Raw genomic sequence first — 20,025 nt, 5'->3', positions numbered from 1 at the left:
GCGTAGTGGGTTTTGGGTCTCACTGTGGGCTGGGTCTCCACAAACACTGGTCAAGTGCTTACTGCCTTGGGAAGCAAAATCCCATATGGAAGAAAAGGAATGGAAATACATCAGCTGTGTTTATTTCTGTCTGACGTGATGCCAGGTGATTGTTACCCCCTTCTTTATACATTTCTGAATTTCTACAATACTCACGCTTATTAAGAAAAAAAAAGGCCGGGTGTGGTGGCTCACACCTGTAATCCTAGCACTCTGGGAGGCCGAGGTGGGCGGATTGTTTGAGCTCAGGAGTTCGAGACCAGCCTGGGCAAGAGTGAGACCCTGTCTCTGCTAAAAATAGTAATTATAGGGACAGCTAAAAATATATATAGAAACATTAGCCGGGCATGGTGGCGCATGCCTGTAGTCCCAGCTACTCGGGAGGCTGAGGCAGGAGGATCGCTTGAGCCCAGGAGTTTGAGGTTGCTGTGAGCGAGGCTGACACCACGGCACTCTAGCCCGGGCAACAGAGTGAGACTCTGTCTCAAAAAAAAAAAAAAAAAAAACAAAATCAGAAAAGAAAGGCTTTTTGAGACAGGTTTGGGTGTTTGGGTTGGGGAGTTAGGGGCCTCTCCAGGAGGGTCCCGCCCTGCCCCCCAACCTGGCATCACGGATGTTCCCACACTCTGTCCACCCCCTCCCTGCGGGACAGCTGATGGATTTCAAACAGGAAGCGGCCTGCAGATAACACTGCAGCCGCCCAGCCTGATTTGCTGGGCTGCCCGGCAGCCCAGGCCGCGGCTTCCCTCTGCGCTTGGACCGCGGCCGCGCCTGTAAATAGCAGGCATGAGGCTCCCGGGCGCAGTGTCCTCGCGGGCCAGTGGCGGTCAGGACGCGCCCCTCGCCTAGCGCGTGCTCAGGTGGCAGACGCTGCCCGGGCGGCCGCCCCAGGGCGCAGAACCCAGGTTTGGTGCTCAGACGCTGGACAGAAGGCAGGATTCCTGAGGGATCAAGGTAGGGATCGGGCTGAGGCGGGAGATGGGAATTTGTTCTCAGTCCAGGCAAAAGATCGAGTCTTAACACGCCAGGCACCAGAGTTCCAAAGTCTGGTTAGTTCAGTAGTTCCTGCGGGAAACTCCGTGGAGGCCGTGGGGACAGATTCGATGGCTCCGAGTTACCAGGTGATCGGGTCACACCCACCTGGGTTACACAATTCGAAGAGCCCGGGCCCAGAGGGAGCAGCCGTCTCAATTCCAAACCACAGTGTAATTCCTGGTCCCAGAACCTGGGCGGCGTCTGGAGGTCGATCAGCTGAGGGGCCCAGCGGTGGCGGAGGGTGGGGGGGACAGCCATCACTCTGCGGGTGGCCGGAAGCTCTGCCGGACTCAGTGATGGGGAGCCAGGTGGGGGGGGGGGAAGGGGGGTGCGCTCGCAGCGGCTGCTTCCAAGGAGGGACTGTCCGAATTCAGGTGGGGCATCTGATACGAGTGGGGTCTCCTTGTCTCCAGAAACTGGAAGAGAGAAAAGTTCCACAGGGCGGCCACCTCCTGCCGTGACAACCTAGCTTGAGGAACTGGCTGTCTTCTCAGAGCTGGAGTGGGGTGGCAGTTCCAAATTTAAATGATGAGGTTTAAAAGCCATCGCATGTTCATACCTGGATTGTTACTTTGATGGAAAGGCCCGGGCTGGTGGTGGGCAGAGCAGTGCCCCAAACTCTCACAGCTGTTCGATTTTACCTACAATGCTGAAAAATCTCTGTTCCCGATACAAGAACAGATACGTGCTTAGAGCCAGGGAAAGACCAGCAGGGGGTAAGTCTCTTCTTGCTGTGGTCTCGGTGAGAGGCTGAGGAGAACGTGTGTTGTGGGTGGAAATCCTCGCTGCCCCGGGCGGGGGTGGGGGCCAGTTTGCGGCAGAACAAGCCCCCCTGATGCTTCCAGGGAGGGGTCTCAGTAGACAGTTACAGTGTCTGCGAGGTGCTGGGCCCTGCTGTGGATTCCTAATGAGAACATCAACTTGCATGCTTGGCAACTTAAGTCACGTTTTTTTTTCCGTTGTCTGTGTCATTCTTATAACGTATTTCTTCTAAGGATTCCACATTGAATCCCCTTTCCCTGTGTGTAACGCCAGCCTCCTTCACTGAAGGGAGAGCCCTGGCGTCCTGGCCCCGCGGGGAGATAAGGATGTTGTTCTTAAAGAGACCCTGGGGGTAGCTGTGGCTTCTCTGTTTATGAAACGAAATTCCTCTTCTCAGAAGGCAGTTGGAGAGCGGGCGCTCTGGGGAAGGGGCTCCTTAGTGGGTGCCTCCTCCTGCGCCCCCTGCCCTGGCTTCTGCCCGCTGGACCCACCGAGCCTGAGAGCGCCCCAAGGGCAGGGCCTGGGCCGCACCTCGGCCTGTCGCTGGAAAGTAGGCAGGAAATCTGGAACGGGCAGGTGGGTCAGTGAGTGAATGAGGGCCCGAGAAGTCCCAGCGTTCGTTTATTCTGAGTTTCTCCCTCCTGCTGCCTGCCCCCCTTCCTGGGGGGGCGGCCGATCTCTTCTGAAGCCCCTCTCGGGACTAATGCAGAGCGAGGGCATCACAAGTCTTGCCGAACACCTGGGTGTCTCCGGACAGAATCACTTCTAACTGGACAGGAAGTCCCCACGTCAGCTTTTGAGACATTTTACAAGATCTAAACCCAGTTTGCATCCAGCAAATACCAAAAGCACGTGTCAGCCTCGGCACAGGTGCGGGGGGCGGTAAGGGTTTCTTTTTGCTTTGGTGGCTGCACCCCGGGGAGAACCAGAAACCCCGTGGAGGCAGCAGCCAAGTGCGCGGTGGTGGAGAGCGGGAGAAAAGCGGGTCGCGCTGCAGCCTTCGCCGGGCCCTGTTACGAGGTTGCTGGGAGTTCAGGGCGAGGACAGCAGCGTGATGCCAGGGCTGCAGGCCCCACGGCACGGCACAGGCCCTGCGTCTGAGGCGGGAGCAGGAGCCGCATTTGAACTGGGCCCTCGGAGAGCAGGCGCTGAGACGTGGGCTTGGCACGTGCAGGCGTCATCGGCTTTCTGCCCGTGACTTTGAGCTGCCGAGTCTCTTTTCCCCTGAGCCTGGACGGGAGGGAGGGGAGGCGGCTGTACCTTCGCACGCCAGGCTGTGACAGAGGAAACTGCGGCAGGGAAGCGCTGTGAGCCCGGGTGCTCCGGCACTTGCTCTGGCCTCTCCCTCCCTCCCTCCCTTCCGTGTAACCGTCTCCTTGGTGTTCCGTGGACGTCGCACATTTAATGTTCACGGCTGTGACACTGTCAAACAACCTCCACGTAATCTTTTCCTCTGTTAGCGTAGTGGGGATCTTTTCAGAGCTGGCAGAGGGATTTCAGTGACTTCCCTTCATGCTGCAGGGACAGGTTCTGCTGATCACAAGACGTAGCTTTTCCACCGGCTGCCACAGCGGCAGCGTCCACGGCGGGGGGCAGTGGGTGTCCTTGGGCGCCTTGATCCTTCCACATATTTCTGGGAGGATTCCTCGAGTAGCAGGGAGTTCAGGTCCTAAAGGTGGGCCAACGCCAGCCAGAGATGGGGTCTCTGCAGACTTGGGGGCCATAAGCTCTGATGACTGGATGGGACCTTGGCCTTAGGGATCTGTCCCACCATCCTCCCCTGGCTTTTGTACGAGGCAGTGAACCAATGAGGCTCCCAGGGCTGTTGATGCGAGAATCCCACTGCTCCGGACGGCCTTCTCCAGCAGCTAAGGTGACCCTCACGATGGGCTGGGAGGGCTGGCCTGGGACGGACGGGAGAGAACGCAGGGCGCTGTGGCCCCCCGGCCTTGCAAACCAAGCCATTGCTCCGTCCACCGGGCCCAGCTGCGTCTGCGATGCTGGCTTAGGAGCCTGACAGGCGGCTCAGACTCAGAAAGGCAAACCCCACTAGCACTCCATCCCTGTCCCCTCACGCCGGCCTCCTCTGTAGCTGGCTGCACCGCTCACCTGCTTGCTCAGAACAAAAGCTTTAATCTTTGGCCCCCTCTGTTTTTCCACTTAACCCGTCAGGTTTGCTCCCCGGCTATCCCAGACCTGACCTCGTTCATCACCTTCAGCTGCTGGCCCAGTCGCCCCTGCGCGGTCTCCTGGTGTCCATCCCCACCCCCGAAGTCCAGCCTCAAAAGAACCAGGTGCCCTTTTAAGAAGCCACCCACCAACCCAGACCCCTGTCTCATTCAGAGCAACCCAGAGCTGTCACCAGGGGGACAGCCAGGGACAGCGCTTTCCTCTGCTGTCCCAGGGCTCCACTTCTTCCTGCCCAGGCGGCTCCCTCTCTGGGCCCAAGCCCAAGCCTCAGGCCTCAGGGTTTTCACACCCATGGGTCTCCCTGAACACGCTTGTCCCCAGTGGCGACTATCTCTGCAATAGCAGAGGGCGTCCCCGGCCACCTCGCCCTGCCTGGCTCTTCCCCAGGCTCCCATTCCCCTGTCTGTCTGTCTGTCTGTCTGTCTCCTCCAACCGCCTCTCCTGCCAGTGCCTGGAGCTGTGCCTGACAGGCCGGCGCCCACAGACGCTGCGTGAGTGAGTGGGGAGTGCAGGATGCTGGGGGGCGGGGAGCGCGGCCCTTGGATGATTCTGAGTGGCTGCCGCTCTCGCTCGGAGCCAGGCTGGGCTCAGCTCTGCCCGTTCTCTGCTGTGCTGGGTCCTGTGCTCTCCCCTCTTCCTGTCCAGCCTCTCCCCTCTCCCCTCCCTTCCCGCGCCCTCTGTTTCCTGAGCCTCCTCCAAGCCTAGCAGATTCCGTTGCCCTCTCTGTTTCCAAAGTTTTAATGTCCCTCCTGAAGAAACAAAGGGGGCAACAAACACCTGCCCCTCCTGGGACAGGCAACAGCCAGGAGCCCCATTGCCCTGGGCTCTCGCCCCGCCCCCCCAGGGTGCTGGGTTGCAGAGGGGGGCCTGCCCTCTCCCTGGTGGCCTTGTCTCCTGGCTGTCCACACCTGGCCATGGACTCCCGCCTGCAAAGTGAACCCTTAAACTTGGGCTCCACTGGCACTTCAGCCCCCCACAGCTCGGCTCTGTGGCCAGGGCGGGGGGTGGGGGGTGGGGGGACGGCTGCCGTGCAGAGTCCCCTCCACGCTGTTGGGATCTGCTGCTCTGCAGGTCGGACGGAGCCGTGGGGGCCACACAGCAGGCCTCCGCTGGTGCCGTTGCTTGGGGCTGTGCCTGACCAGGGCTGCCGGGACACCTCCCGGGGGAGGCCCCAGACCCCCGCCCAGGCCCAGGGAGGGGGGACCCGGTGTGCATGGCCTGCTCCTGTCACGAGCTGCCCCCTGGAATTCCCGTCACTGTTCATTCCTCCTCCGAGCAGGAGTCAACGTCCTGCACGATGAAGGGGGACCTGGCTCTCGCGGGCGCTGTCCTCGGCCTGGCCTTCCTGTCGCTGCTGCCGTCTGGACGTCCCCAGCAGCCTGCGGACGACGCCTGCTCCGTGCAGATCCTGGTCCCCGGCCTCAAAGGTAACCGGCGCCGCTCCTTGACCCCAGGCCGCGTCAGCAGCCTCGGGGGTGGCTCAGCGGAAAGCACTGAGACCACCCCGGCAACCGTGCTCACCCCGTTGGGCCTCAGTCTCCCCATCTGTAAAACCAAGGGCTGGGCTGCGTGAAGCCTAAACTTTCTTGAGCCGTGGACTGTGTGACCCTGAAGACAGCTGTCTGTTTGCAGCCCAGCCCCGTGCACAGGGACCTGTCGGAGGCCCCGACATCTGCTTCAGGCACTGCCCACGTGGTCTCATGGGGTCCTCCGGCAGGAGATGCTCTCGTTGGGTCTGTTTTACAGATAAGGGCTTTTGAGGCTCAGATAAATGTAGCAATTTGCCTCAGGACCCATGTGGGCTCCTGTGCTGTTCCCAAGAGCTCTCAATATTCTTTATTTTAAAAACCAAAAGAAATTTTTTCTTGCTGCTTTGTCTATAATCGACATCCGGACAGAGTCGGCCGTGCAGGTCGGGTGGGCAAGCACAGCGTGCGGCAAGACCTGAGGCTGCCGAGTCCGAGCCCCTGCGTGGTGCCTTCATTCAGGAAAACCGCCCGTTTCTACAGAGCCTAGGGAGGAGACCCCCAAACCCTGCGATTCCTCGGCAGGACCAGCCACGTAATTTGTGGGGCCCTTGTTTGAATGTTAAGAATTTCAAGAAGGGACAGCCGCACCCACACCCGGCGAGGGGTGCGAAGGGGTGCGTGGCTGCCGGGCATGGAATCACGTGGCCGCTGAGAGTGTGGGGAGGGTGCATGGTTACTTCTGGCTTTGCCCCTCCCCATCCACGGGGGCTGCTACTTGTCCCCACGAGGTGCTGCCTTTTGTGGGGAGGCTGCAGCCTCTTCTTATCAAAACACGAGAGAAGAGTGGATATGCACATTGAGGAGCTGTCAAACCCTTGCTCGAAACGACCACCAGAAAAGACAAGCTGCACTTACCTCCGTGTTGTGCAAAATACTATTAATATATAAAGATGGGACCTCTTGCAGGGTGCAGAGGCCGGACAGCTGGGGCTGCCCGTCGTGGGCAGCGGGACACTGGGCCCTGCGGTCCTGCCAGGACGTCCCTCTCTGGGGCGGGTGCTGGCTTAGGACCAGGAGGCCAGGAAGTTCTCTAACGAGGCCTGTTCAGAAGGTTCCTTTTCCTCCGTTTTCGCCCTGTAGTTGGAAGCCAAGGAGACAGTCCTGCAGCCCAAACAAGCCTCCTGGCTTTTGTGTCGTCAGTCGTGATAAACATGCTGACCTTCTTTTCAGCATTGTTAACTGGGTTGGAGGAAGCGCAAACTGCCTGGCGTGTGCCTCTCTCAAGGTTTGGCACCTGTGGTGGCGTGTGTGGGTGTGTGAGTGGGGCCTCCAGGCCCGTGTTGGAAGATGTCGGCTGTGGAAGTCACGCCCCACCTGGCCACGGGCCCCTGGAGTTCTGCAGGTCCCTCCACTGGGCTCTGCACCAGCTGGGGCTGGGCTGGGGCCGGCTCCTGTGTAGACCCTCCCCAGGGCTGTGGTGGGGAACCTCCCCAGGTGGCCACCAGCCTGGGTCCCCATGAGCCACCGTCTCACATGTGTGTGGGGTCCACCTCTCTAGCAGGTGTGGGAGGGACGCAGGCTGGGAAACAGGACAGGGCTGAGAGTGCCCAAAGCAGAAGATTTTAATACGTGGTTTCAATGTATATTTATTGTTACAGAAAGATTCAATGTTTCCTAAAGCTAAAAAATTGTTTTCTTTTTTCTTTTCTTTTCTTTTTTTTTTTTTTGATACAGAGTCTCTCTCTGTTGCTCGAGCTAGAGTGAGTGCCGTAGCATCAGCCTAGCTCACAGCAACCTCAAACTCCTGGGCTCAAGCGATCCTCCTGCCTCAGCCTCCCGAGTAGCTGGGACTACATGCATGTGCCACCATGCCTGGCTAATTTTTTCTATATATATTTTTAGTTGTCCACATAATTTCTTTGTATTTTAGTAGAGACAGGGTCTCGCTCTTGCTCAGGCTGGTCTCGAATTCCTGAGCTCCAACAATCCACCCGCCTTGGCCTCCCAGAGTGCTAGGATTACAGGCATGGGCCTCCGCGCCCGGCCTAAAACAGTGTTTTCTAAAGCTAAAAATCTACAACAGTGGAATACAAAATTTTAAATATTAATAGTCCCTTTATAATTTCATTTAAAAATACCCAAACATGTACAGTGGCACGCACCTGTGGTCCTGGCTACTCGGGAGGCTGGAGCAGGAGGATCGCTTGAGCCCAGGAGTTCAAGGCTACAGTGAGCTGTGATGATGAGACCCCAGAGCGAGACCCTGTCTCAAAAACAAAAAACAAAACCAACAAATATATAGAATCATAAAATACGGCTGGAAGCATGCTAAAATGTTAATGGCAGTGGCCATCTCTGAGCGTAGACTGACATATGATTACAAATGTTCATGGGGTAGCAATCTGAGCGTTCTATAGTTAGCAGATTTCACAATTTAAATGTAAAATTAAGGCAATATCAACATTCAGATGTCTCCCGGTTGTCAAGCACGCTTTGAGGGCCCCTTTGAGCCAGAGACTTGTCCAGGTCTGCGCTGGTCACTGCTTCGCTGCCCGGGAGTGTGCTTGTCCTGTGAAACAGGAATGCAGTATCAACGCCACCGACCTCACAGAGATACTGTGACGCTAACACAAGGTGACACCGTGAGAGCAGAGAGGTGGGAGCCCGTGGGGGTAGGTAGCTCCATGCCCCTTCGACAGGGATGTCTGGGAGTCATTACGTGTCACCGCAGGTGGGCGTTGTGCCTCCAGCCATCCCTGCCGGCTTCAGGCCAGACCCGGGCGGGGGACCCAGCCCTTGCTTCCTGCTCCTGGACGGTGACTTACAAACCACTAACGCTGTCCCGGGCAACCGGCCCCGCAAGGGAGCAGATCAGATGTTCACCTGCCGGCGTCCAGCGAGCGTCAGCAGGTGAGAGTGAGCCCGAGGGGCTAGAAGAGGGTCTAAAAGGATTCATTATACCTGATGTGTCAGGAATTGCATTATCAATGGAGCAAAAAATACAAATGCAATACAGTTCCTGCTTTTGCGGGGGGAATAGGCACACTAACGGTCACCAGTCATTGGATGCACATTTATTGGGCATTTCAGGGCCAGGCTCAGAGCTGGGGCGGAGAAGCCGTTGCCCGTCTCCTTGGAGTCCCAGCGTCAGCCCAGCACGCGGGGCAGCGTCTGGCCTGCAAGTCCCCCCAACACCCCTTGCTTGCTCTTGGGGTCCCGGGACTTCTGCTCGTCCAAACGTGGCTGCAGAATCTTCCGCACCACATACTGCAGGCAGCCCACTGACTGCTGTGCTTGAGATGACTCGTATTTGCTCTTTCAGGGCCTAATGATAACACATTACCTTTGCATTTAGAGAGAATGACAGCTCCTTTGGTTGGGAAAAAATGGTCTTTCCTTAATGGTTAAAAAAATTGACTGTGGGTGGGAAAGCATTTATATATATTAGCAAGCCTGCTGCTCAGAAGTCTGAAAGGTCAGAGGTTTAATCAAAGTAATCATTAACTGTCATCCCTTAAAACAAGGTTGATATAGGCCGGGCGCGGTGGCTCACGCCTGTAATCCTAGCACTCTGGGAGGCCGAGGTGGGCGGATCGTTTGAGCTCAGGAGTTCGAGACCAGCCTGAGCAAGAGCGAGACCCCATCTCTACTAAAAATAGAAAGAAATTATATGGACAGCTAAAAATATATATAGAAAAAATTAGCCGGGCATGGTGGTGCATGCCTGTAGTCCCAGCTACTCGGGAGGCTGAGACAGGAGGATCCCTTGAGCCCAGGAGTTTGAGGTTGCTGTGAGCTCCACGGCACTCACTCTAGCCTGGGCAACAGAGTGAGACTCTGTCTCAAAAAAAAAAAAAAAAAAACAAGGTTGATAAAGCCACTAATGGGACCCGAATGCCGCATGCGCCCGGGAGGTTTGTGCTTCTGCCCCCAGACGGGGGCCTCGTCTGTGGGAGGAGCCGCTGGGCAGGTCCCTGGCCCCTCCCTCTCTGGCCTCCCACGGCCTTGGGGAGCTGTGGCATTGGCCGTGGCCGGCGGGGAGAGGGTCCCTACAGACGTTGCTTGTTCCAATGCAGAGGCTGGTAGGATGACAGGCCAGGAACGTCCGTGGCTCCTCCTCCATGGGCTGCAGATACATCCGTGTATCTCATCTTGGTGAGAATAACTGGCGTTGCCTTCCTGGTAGGGTTGAAAATGGCCCCAGGTGCAATCTGGGCAAAAGCTTTTTGTTCACAGATTTATGTATGACTTGCAGGAAGGCAAGCGAGTGGTAAACACTGGCCACATTTTCTTTGTTTCTTTGAGAGTGGAGAAAGCAGCACTGTTAAGGAAGTCGGAGATGAGGCAGACAGCTGGAATGCTGGCCTCTGCAGGTAGAGAAGCAACTTGACAACAGAACCTCATGCGGGAGATCGGCCCCACATCAATACCTGATAAAGGAAAGGACACAGGGAAGATGCCACTGTGCTCCCCGGGTGTGTGTTATAAAATGCGTGTGATTTTTGAGTGGAGAGGTATGTAGAAATCCTGTTCTGGAGTCATTACCAGCAGGGCCATGTATCTTTACGACCCCTGAGACAGGCGTGTGGCAGACACTCGAACCCTGCCTATGGCGTGCAGTGCTTGAAGTCAGCCTTTGTCCCGAGGAAGCGTGTGCAGGTCCCGGCCCCGGGAGGAGGCGGCAAGGGCAGCACAGGGCCGGGCACCGTCCTGCCGTACGAGGGTCTCCATGGCCTTTGGTGCTGCCCCCCCAGAACCGGAGATTAAAATAGCTTTTTAAAAAATAGTTTAACGTATTTTCACAGCAAACCTACAGGAACAGCACAGAAGACGACAAAATTAAAAGCATGTGGTTGCATGTAGGAAAACTCAGTTGGAAAAGCACAGTGAGAGGATGAGTCTGCTCCATGACGAAAATGCTGCCACTTAGTTGTCATAAATAAGAAATATACCTGTTGAACAAATCCAAATGCTGGCAATGTCCAGAAAAATTTAACAGGTTTCTTTATAATTTTTGTGAAGTCGGAGTGCTAAGACTTGCTCACCGAAACGTTTCTGACTTGCATTGGTGCTTCACATCCCTGTATCTGTATTAGCGATTCACGTACACACGAAAATGGAAAAACTGCCAAAGTCTGATTTCTGCCCTCTGTTTCCACTCGCAGTCACATACTTAGGTACTTTTTGATCCCGTGGGGTTGGTGGGGGGAGGGGGGAATGTCATCTTTAGAACTACCAAGAAGAAGAGAATTTTTTTTAGAATGAAATGTGTCCCATCATGGTGGGTCCGTAAGCGTGTTCTCCACATACGCGTGTGTTGGCTGGATGTGTTCCCGTGTAACTGTCAGGTGTGTGGCATGGACAGCACATGGGTCTTCCACAAGGCCAACCAGAGAGGCCTCGCCCGCCTCCACCAAGCGCCAGCGGCCGGCTCTGGAAGCGCAGATGGATCTGTCTGGGAGTCCTGAGCAATCCTCCCGCCAGACGCTGGCAAGGGAGTTTGGAATCGGTTCAGCAGACCTGTGGCGACACCTGATTTCACAGAGGGCCGTGGTGCCAGCCCTGTAGCCACGGGGCCTCCGCACCCCTCCCGGAGAGGGGGCATCTTGCCAGCGACTCTTGTAGCCAGCGCTTCGCCTCACCTGGAGGGGTGTGGGGCAGGCAGCCTGCTCTGCGGGGGCCAGGTGTGGAGACCTCCCTGCCCACCCCTCCCCCTCTGGCTGGAGCTCGGCGAGCGCCAACGCCAGCATGGAGTTTTCTAGGACGTATTTCATTCGATCCTCATCATAGATGAGCAGACGGAGGCTGGGGGAGCGTGCGTGGGCCGGGGGGTGAAGAGGTTTCCCAACCCAGGCCCTGGACGCCCTGCAGAAACGACCCCGAGAATCCCGGGTGCCTGCTGCCCAGTCCTGGCGCAAGTGTGATCGGCCCGAGCTGGGCCAGCCCAGCGTCCACTCAGCTGGGCCCTTGGGGACAATGGCGCTTAAACGAAGTGATTTTCTGACTACCTGAGAGAGAGAAAGAAAATGCCTGTTAGGTCCTACTCTTTAGAGAGCCTTGCTGTTGTTTTGTTTTCTTTTTGAGACAAAGTCAAGCTCTGTTGCCCGGACTGGAGTGCTGTGGCGTCAGCCCAGCTCACAGCAACCTCAGACTCCTGGGCTCAAGTGATTCTCCTGCCTCAGACTCCCGGGTAGCTGGGACTACAGGCATGCGCCACCATGCCGGCTAATTTTTCTATCATTTGGAGAGACGGGGTCTCGGTCTTGCTCAGGCTGGTTTTGAACTCCTGACCTCAAGCGATCCTCCCGCCTCTGCCTCCCAAAGTGCTAGGACTATAGGCGTGAGCCACCGCGCCTGGCCTTAAATGTCTGTTGAGAAGAGAAATAGCATAATCTCATTTGTGTTTTAGAGATTTTATGTGTGTGTATTAGTCCGTTTGTGTTGCTGTTAAGCAGTACCTGAAGGTGGGTGATTGGTAAAGACAAGAGGTTCACTTGGCTTGCGGTGTAGACGGCACACGCATGGCACCGGCGTCTGCTTCTGGGAGGGCTCCAGGGAGCCTCCAGTCAAGGCAGAAGGTGAAGGGGAAGCAGGTGTGTCACCTGGCGGGGGAGGGCGCTGGAGAGGGAGGAGACACCAGGCTGTTTTTCACAACCAGCTCTCCTGGGAACTGAGAGAGCCCACGCATCACTGCCAGGACAAGGGTGGCAGCGGGCTGTCAGGAGGGATCCACCCCATGACCCAAGCACCCCTCCCAGGCCCCACCTCCAACACGGGGATCAATTTCAACACGAGATTGGGGGACAAACCTCCAAACCACATCAGGGCATGAGGGTGGGTGGAGGCCACAGCCAGAGTGGTCTTGGGGCACCGTGTGCCAGGGGACAGGCTGGGAGCCAGCCCAGAGGGACAAACTCACTCCCCGAGGGGGACAGCCGGGCACGGGAGGGAGGATCCCTGAGAGGACGGGGGGTCCGTGGACAGGGCAGGAGACCGAGTGCCCTCGGCAGCTGCGGAGGCCGGGGTTGGGGGGGGTCTCTGTGCTTGTTACTCTTCCACGTGTCACATGGGACTGCCGAGTTGCTAAACGATGTGACTTCTTCCACAGGGGATGCCGGGGAGAAGGGAGACAAAGGCGCCCCAGGACGGCCCGGAAGAGTCGGCCCCACGGGAGAAAAAGGTACCTGCAGCCCCTGGCCGCCGCCCAGAGCTCTGCGGAGGAGGGAGGAGGCCGCGGCAGATGCTCTGGCTTCCGCACGGGCCAGGGTGAGGGGTGGGTGGTTCCAGAGAGGAGGTGCCCGCCTTCTGGGGTCTCGGGGAGGCAGGTGGCGAGGCTAGGGGGCAGGGACGGGAAAGTGCTCTTCCAACAGTGCTCCTTGGTGCCTGCCTGCGGGGCCCAGAAAATAAAGCGCCGGACACTCGGTGCCGTCCTCCCCCCTCTAAGCCTCATCTGCAAAACGGAAATACCAACGTTCAGGATCCCTGTGGGCACTGAGTGCGATCAGTGTAGTTATCTGCGGTGGCCTGGCAAAGGGGCAGACGGGTAACGGCCCCAGATCACCTTGAACTTACCTCCTTGTGAGTGAAATGGCGTGATTCTGCCTGCTCATGGGATTGTGCTGAGGCTGAAAGGAACTAGGTCATACATGTAAAGGAACTAGATCATACATGCAAAGGAACTAGATCATACCTGCAAAGTAGCTACACAGTAAATGTTCAATAAATGGTGGTAATTACCTTTAAGATATATATATATATATATTTTTTTCAGACAGTAATCTTGCTCTGTTGCTACAGCAGATAACCTTGTATATATGTCATTTTTTATGTGGACATAAATTTCTAGCTGTGTAATTGCTACATCACAATGCATGGGCATTTAAAATTTTGGTAGATGTTGCCAAATTGCTCTCCGAAAGGACTGACTCGTGTCCCCTCTGAGAGGCAGTGCACGGAATGCCTGTTCCTCACGCCCTCCCGACGTGGTTGCTGGTCTGGGCATTAATGAAATGCCACCTCAGGGTGGTTTTCTTTTCTTCTCTCTTATTGTGAATGAAGTTGGGCCAGTTTTTCATGTGCCTAAAAGTCATTTGTATTTCTTCTATGTCTTTTTGTTCTTTCTTTGGGATGTCTTTTTCTTTTCTTTTCTTTTTTTTTTTTTTTAACGCTCTGCATTCTTTTTCTTCTTGATGTGTAAGATACTTTTGTACTTGTATTTTCTGTACATATCTCTGAATATTTCTTTAGAATAAGTTGATAGAAGTGGAACTGTTAACCTTGAAGATTTTTGGTGTAGTTCCTGCGCCCTCTCGGATGCGTCCCCCTCTCCAGAGCAGTTTCTCCGCCGTTTTTGCGTGAGTGGTCTGTGTCTGCTGAGCAAATACGTGAGTGGGCGAGGCAGGGGTCGCTGGGACCCAGCCCCTGGGGGCCCTGGATGCCCCAGCGAGTCCTGCTGTGCCGGGACAGAGCCAGGCGTGCTGGCCAGGTGAGCAGAGGGGTGGCCAGGTGGGCTCAACCCTTAGATGCTTTCTCATCGAGAGAAGGGGAGGAGGGCTGGCCTGCTGCATGAAGTTCTTAGGTTTCCTTAGAAATGCAAAGTACTCGTTATTTTTACTTCATTACTATACGTCTTATAAAAGTTGGACATGCTGTAGATAAATTGTGCTACTTATTTTATTATTGAAGTCATTGTAACATTTACACAGTGATAAAATAGGTGTCCGTCTATTTTCTTGTGTAGATGACTTTGTATTTCAGCATTAGGAAATAGATATCTCCCCTATTCTAGATGGTCGTAAATTCATTGCCAGGATGTCACTTCATCGATGTTTTTTGGAGGAAAGACGTTTGAGCTCCATGCGCACGTCGTGGCAGATCCCTCATGCCACACTGACGTGGACGCTCACATGCTGTCACCTCCGCCATCTGTCACCTCAGCGGTTAGCTCTGTCCTCACGCGTTCTCATCAGCATCACCCTTTTGTTCTCGTTCTCAAAAGCCAACGCAAGCACATGGTGACTACTAGTGCTTTTAATGTCCTTTCTCAGTCTCCTGACAAGGATGGGCGCACAGAATAGCCTCATTTATTGCATTGTTTCCTGGGGTTTGACTGCGGTATTGGGTGTTTCACTGGGGCTGAGGGCTTGGGGAGGCTGCAAAGCTGAGAAAGGCCAGTTCTTGACCTAGCACAGCGGAGGAGACAAGTGGGTGGGTAGACCCAGGGAGGGTACATCAGGGCAGAGAGCCACGGGACAATGTGGAACTGAATCTGGGCTGCATTAGGAATACACTTCTTGGCTACTGTGAATAATGCTGCACTGAACATGGAAATGCAAGTATCTCTTCGAGATGCTAATTTCATTTCCCTTGGATGTGTAGCCAGCAGTGAGATTGCTGCTCATATGCTAGTTCTACTGTTGGTTTTTTGAGGAGCCTCCATGTTGTTCTCCATAAAGGCTGCACTAATTTACGTTCCCACCAACAGTGTGTAGCGGCCGCCTTTTCTTCACACGCTCTCTAACACTCATTCTCTTTTGACTTTTTGATACCAACCAGCCTAACAGGCGTGAGATGGTTTTGATTTGCATTTGCTGATGATTGGTGATGTTGAACACCTTTCATACCTGTTGGCCATTTGTATGTCTTCTTTGGAGAAATGTCTATTCAGATCCTTTGCCTTTTTTTAAATTGGGTTATTTGGTTTTTCTTTTGAGCTGTGTGAGTTTCTTGTATATTCTAGAAATCGATCTCTTACCAGATATATGGTTTACAAATATTGTCTGCCAGTTCATAGGCTGCCTTTCCATTTTGCTGATTGTTTTCTTTGCTGTGCAGAAGCTTTTTAGTTGGATAGTTTAGTTCCACTTGTTTATTTTTGCTTTTGTTGCCTGTGCTTCTGGTGTCATATACAAAAAAAATCATTGCCAATGCCAATGTCAAAGAGCTTTTCCCTTATGTTTTCTTCTAGGAGTTTTGCAGCTTCAGGTCTTTAATCTATTTTGAGTTGATTTTTATATATGGTGTAAGACGAGGATCCAATTTCTTTTTTTTTGAATGTGGATATTCAGTTTTCCCAACACCATTGTGCATTGTTGGTGCCTTTGTTGACTCTGTGTGCATCATGGGTTTATTCTGGGCTTCTATTCTGTTCCATTGTCTATGTGTCTGTTTCTATGCCAGTGCGTGTTTATGCTAGTACACCGCTTTGATTACTATAGATTTGTGATACAGTTTGAAATCAGGAAGTGCAGTGCCTTCAGTTTTGTTCTTCTTGCTCCAGATTGCTTTAGCTACATGTGGTCTTCGTGGTTCCATAAGAATTTTAGGATTGTTTTTTCCTATTTCTATGAAAAATGCCATTGGAATTTTAATAGAGATTGAACTGAGTCTGCAGATTGCTTTGGGTAGTATGGACATTTTGAAATATTAATTCTTTTGATTCATGAGCATGAGAAATCTTTCAATTTATTTGTGCTGTCTTCAGCATCTTTTATTAACGTTTTATGGTTTTCAGATGGGATCAGCATGTTCAGGGTGGTATGGCCATAGACTGTGTTACGGTTTTCAATGTACAGGTGGACAACACTTCCTTGGTTAAATTTATTCCTAAGTATTTCTCTCTCTCTCTTTTTTTTTTTTTTTTTTTTTGATGTTACTGCAGATGAGATTGTTTCCTTAATTTCTTTTTCAGGTAGTTCATTGTTAATGTGTAGAAATGCTACTTATTTTTGTATATTGATTTCGTATCCTGCAACTTTATTGAATTTGTTTATTAGTTCTAACAGTTTTTTTGTGAAGTCTTTAGAGTTTTATATATATAAGATCAGGTCATCTACAAACAGGCAATTTTACTTCTTCCTTTCCAATTTGGATGGCTTTTCTTTTCTTTTTTCCTTTTTCTTTTTTAATTTTTTGCCTAATTGCCCCAGCTAGGACTTCCAGCACTATGTTGAGTAGAAATGGTGAGAGCAGGCATCTTTGTCTTGTTTCTGATCTTAGAGTAAAAGCTTTCAGCTTTTCACCACCGAGAATGGTGTTAGCTGTGGGCTTGTCATATATGGGCTGTATTGTGTTGAGTTACCTTCCTTGTATAGCTAATTTGTTGAGAGTTTTTATCATGAAACAATGTTTCATTTCATCAAATGTTCTTTTTGCATTTACTGAGAGGATCATAGATTTTTATTCTTCATTCTGTTAATAAGGTGCATCACATTTACTGGTTTGCATATGCTGAACCATCCTTACATCCCAGGCATAATGCACCTTATCATGGTGTGTGATCCTCCCAATGTACATGTTTTACTAGTTAGGTTTATACTTTCAATGGTTTTGATACTGCTAATTAGCATCCTTTTGTTTCAGCTTGAATAGCTCTATTTTTACATTTCTTTTTTTTTTTTTTTTTTTTTTTTGAGACAGAGTCTCACTCTGTTGCCCAGGCTAGAGTGAGTGCCGTGGCGTCAGCCTAGCTCACAGCAACCTCAAGCTCCTGAGCTCAAGCGATCCTCCTGTCTCAGCCTCCCGAGTAGCTGGGACTACAGGCATGCGCCACCATGCCCGGCTAATTTTTTCTATATATATTTTTAGCTGTCCATATAATTTCTTTCTATTTTTAGTAGAGGTGGGGTCTCGCTCTTGCTCAGGCTGGTCTCGAACTCCTGAGCTCAAACGATCCGCCCACCTCGGCCTCCCAGAGTGCTAGGATTACAGGCGTGAGCCACCGCGCCCGGCCTATTTTTACATTTCTTGTAAGACAGGTCTAGTGGTGATGAACTTCTTTAGCTTTTGTTTATCTGGGAAAGTCCTTATTTCTCCTTCATTTCTGAAAGACAGCATTGCTGGGTAGAATAACCTTTTTTTCTGTCACTACTTTGAATATATCATTCCACTCTCTCCTGGCCTACAGGGTTTTTGCTGATAGCCATATGGAGGTTTCCTTGTATGTGATGAGTTTCTTTTCTCTTCTTGCTTTTAAAATTCTCTCTTTTCTTTGTTTTTTGACAGTTTGACTATAATGTATCTTGGTGAAGTCTTCTTTGGATTGAACCTGTTTGGAGACTTTAAGTTTCATGTACCTGGATGTCCATATCTCTCCCCAGTTTGGGAAGTTTTCAGCTGTTAATTTCTTTAAACAAGCTTTCTATCCCTTTCTCTCTATAGTCTCCTTATGCAACTTCTGTAATGTGAATGTTAGCTCTCTTGATGGCTTTCTTCATTCCTTTTCATTCTTTTTTTCTCTTCTGATTTGATATTTTCAAATGACCTGTCTTTGAGCTAACATGTTCTGTCTTCTGCTTTATCAAGTCTGCTGTTGATGTTCTCTACTTCATTTTTTATTTCATTCATTCTGTTCTTCAGTTTTGGAATTTCTGTTTGGTTCTTTTTTATGGTTTCTATCTCTTTATTGAACTTCTCATTTTGTTTATGTATCATTTTTCTAATTTTGTTGAGTTGTGTATCTGTGTTTTCTCATTTATCACCAGGCTTCCTTAAGACAATTATTTTGAGTTCTTTGTTTTGCAGTTTATAGATCTCTATTTTTTTGGGGTTGGTTATTGAAATATTATTGTTTTCTTTTGGTGGTGTCATGCTACCTTGACTTTTAGTGTTCCTTGAAGTTTTGCATTGCTGTTTTCTCATTTGAAGAAGGGGCCACATCCTCCAGTATTTTTTTTTTTTTTTTGAGACAGAGTCTCACTGTCACCTGGGCTAGAGTGCCCTGGCATCATCCTAGCTCACAGCAACCTCTTGGGCTCAAGCAATCCTCTTGCCTTAGCCTACTGAGTAGGTGGGACCACAGTCACATACTACCATGTCCGGCTAATTTTTTCTATTTTTAGTAGAGATGGGGTCTCACTCTTGCTCAGGCTGATCTTGAACTCCTGACCTCAAGGGATTCTCCTGCCTCAGCCTCCAAGGGTGCTAGGACTACAGATGTGAGCCACAACACTGGCCTCCAGTCTTTACTGACTGCCTTTGGGAGAGAAGTTCCTTCACCAAACAGCCTGGCTAGGGATTCTGAGGCTCTCTGAGACCTTTTCTATGCATGCTTCAGCTCCATAACCTTTGTTCCCTTTTTTGGGGTGTGTGTATCCTTCAGATTATATGCTTCTCTTGATCCCAAGCCATTCTGGGTGCTGAGAGCCTCTCATTTGTTTTCTCTAGGGAAGTGCTGTGAAATGCTCAGGTTTGTGTGTCTTCTCTCCATCCTGCACAGCCAAGCTGTCTGTCTGTAAGATGCTTGCACTCACCATCCACAGGGGTGCCCTTGGAGAGCTGGGGGAGGGAGGAGTGAAGCATGTGAGCATTTGCGTGCCTGTGGATCAGTTGGGGTAGTCCACAGGTGAAGCATCCCAACTGGCTTGTGGGCAGGCTTCCTGATGGAACCTGCAGAGCAGTTATTAGGGTCTGTAGCCTCTCTTCGCTGCTCCTAGCCTCTCCCAACTACTCAACCATGCCTGCCAGTCACCTCTTATTCTAGATGGAGTGAGAAAGAAACAGCATCTTTGGGTAGCATCCTGCATGGCTAGGGGAGCTGGGTGCTCACTCACTATACTTTCACTTACTCCTGTGGGAGAGATTGTGGGTCAAGGTGGTCTCCGTTGGTGCTGAGCTGTGCTGCCTTGGGGAAGGAGAGGCACAGGTAAAGTGAAACTGCTCTTACTCTCTTCAATGCATCTATTGTTGGAGCTTTTGCGCCAGTGGTGTGCTGGTACTTCTCCATTGGACTTTCAGACTCCCACAAAGGTACTCTCATCCATGAGTAGTTTTCAAAATCAATGCTTTTGTAGGAGGATGATGCTAGAAAGCTCCTGTTCTCCCATCTTCCTGATATCACCTATATGTGCATGTCTTATCTCCCTAATTAGATTGTAAACTCCTTGAAGGCAAGAATTTGTGGATCACATTCTGCCATCCTGCAAATAAGTGAGTCAAAGTCTGTGACATAGTATAATATGTGTTCCTAATTATGGTGTTGATGGATTCACAAAGGGTCATAAAGCATACACTGGCTACCGTAGAGATTGGGGTTAAAGTTTGATCATTTCTTCATTTTTAGCTTTCAAAGGAGCTTAGTAAAATGGTCCACAAACACAACAGGATTCCAATCCAAAGCTGCATGTTTTCTCTTTTAAAACCTCCGAGGAATTCCTCTCTCCCTTCCTCTTTTCTTCTTTCCTTTATCCTCCCACTTAGGAGTGGCAGGTGGCAGCAGTCATCTTTAGGCTCAGATCCCTGTCCGCACTGGTGCTCAGGTGTGGGCCAGGCTTCCAGTGCTCAAGGTGGCCTTGGAGGAACCTACTGAGGGGTGGGCGTGTGTGGGGGTTGGGCCCGAGGCAGGATGTGGTGGATGGTGACTGTCGAGATGGCTTCCTTGCTGCTCCACGGTGGGTGCAGGGCCGCAGCCTAGGGAAAGGGGAGGGAAAGGGGTTCAGGAGGCCACTGGATAATTAAAGGTTTCTGAAATGTGGGGGCCCCGGAGGGCTAGGAGTCCATAGGTGGATGTGACATTTGGCATCCCAGGGAGTCA

The 20,025-nt window shown here is 52.0% G+C and overlaps 1 protein-coding gene across 8 annotated transcripts in view; it reads left to right on the top strand.

The window, feature by feature from the left end:
* Positions 1–841: 841 nt before the first annotated feature.
* COLEC11 (collectin subfamily member 11) overlaps positions 842–20,025 on the top strand; it is a 33,254-nt gene continuing 14,070 nt past the window's right edge. For 4 of the 8 annotated variants that reach the window (XM_069494120.1, XM_069494119.1, XM_069494117.1 and 1 more), the window contains exons 1-3: positions 4,038–4,130; positions 5,306–5,453; positions 12,604–12,675. In XM_069494120.1, coding sequence (XP_069350221.1) covers positions 5,324–5,453; positions 12,604–12,675 — 202 coding nt within the window. In that variant the 5' untranslated portion in view covers positions 4,038–4,130; positions 5,306–5,323. Of the gene's footprint in view, positions 900–930; positions 994–1,748; positions 1,791–3,688; positions 3,710–4,037; positions 4,131–5,305; positions 5,454–12,603; positions 12,676–20,025 lie in introns of those variants that run through there. The other 4 variants (XM_069494118.1, XM_069494113.1, XM_069494115.1 and 1 more) reach the window with 4 other exon arrangements.

The sequence above is a fragment of the Eulemur rufifrons genome, chromosome 19, assembly GCF_041146395.1.
Source record: "Eulemur rufifrons isolate Redbay chromosome 19, OSU_ERuf_1, whole genome shotgun sequence".
Taxonomy (NCBI): Eukaryota; Metazoa; Chordata; class Mammalia; order Primates; family Lemuridae; genus Eulemur; species Eulemur rufifrons.
This window is presented reverse-complemented; position numbering and strand designations above follow the sequence as displayed.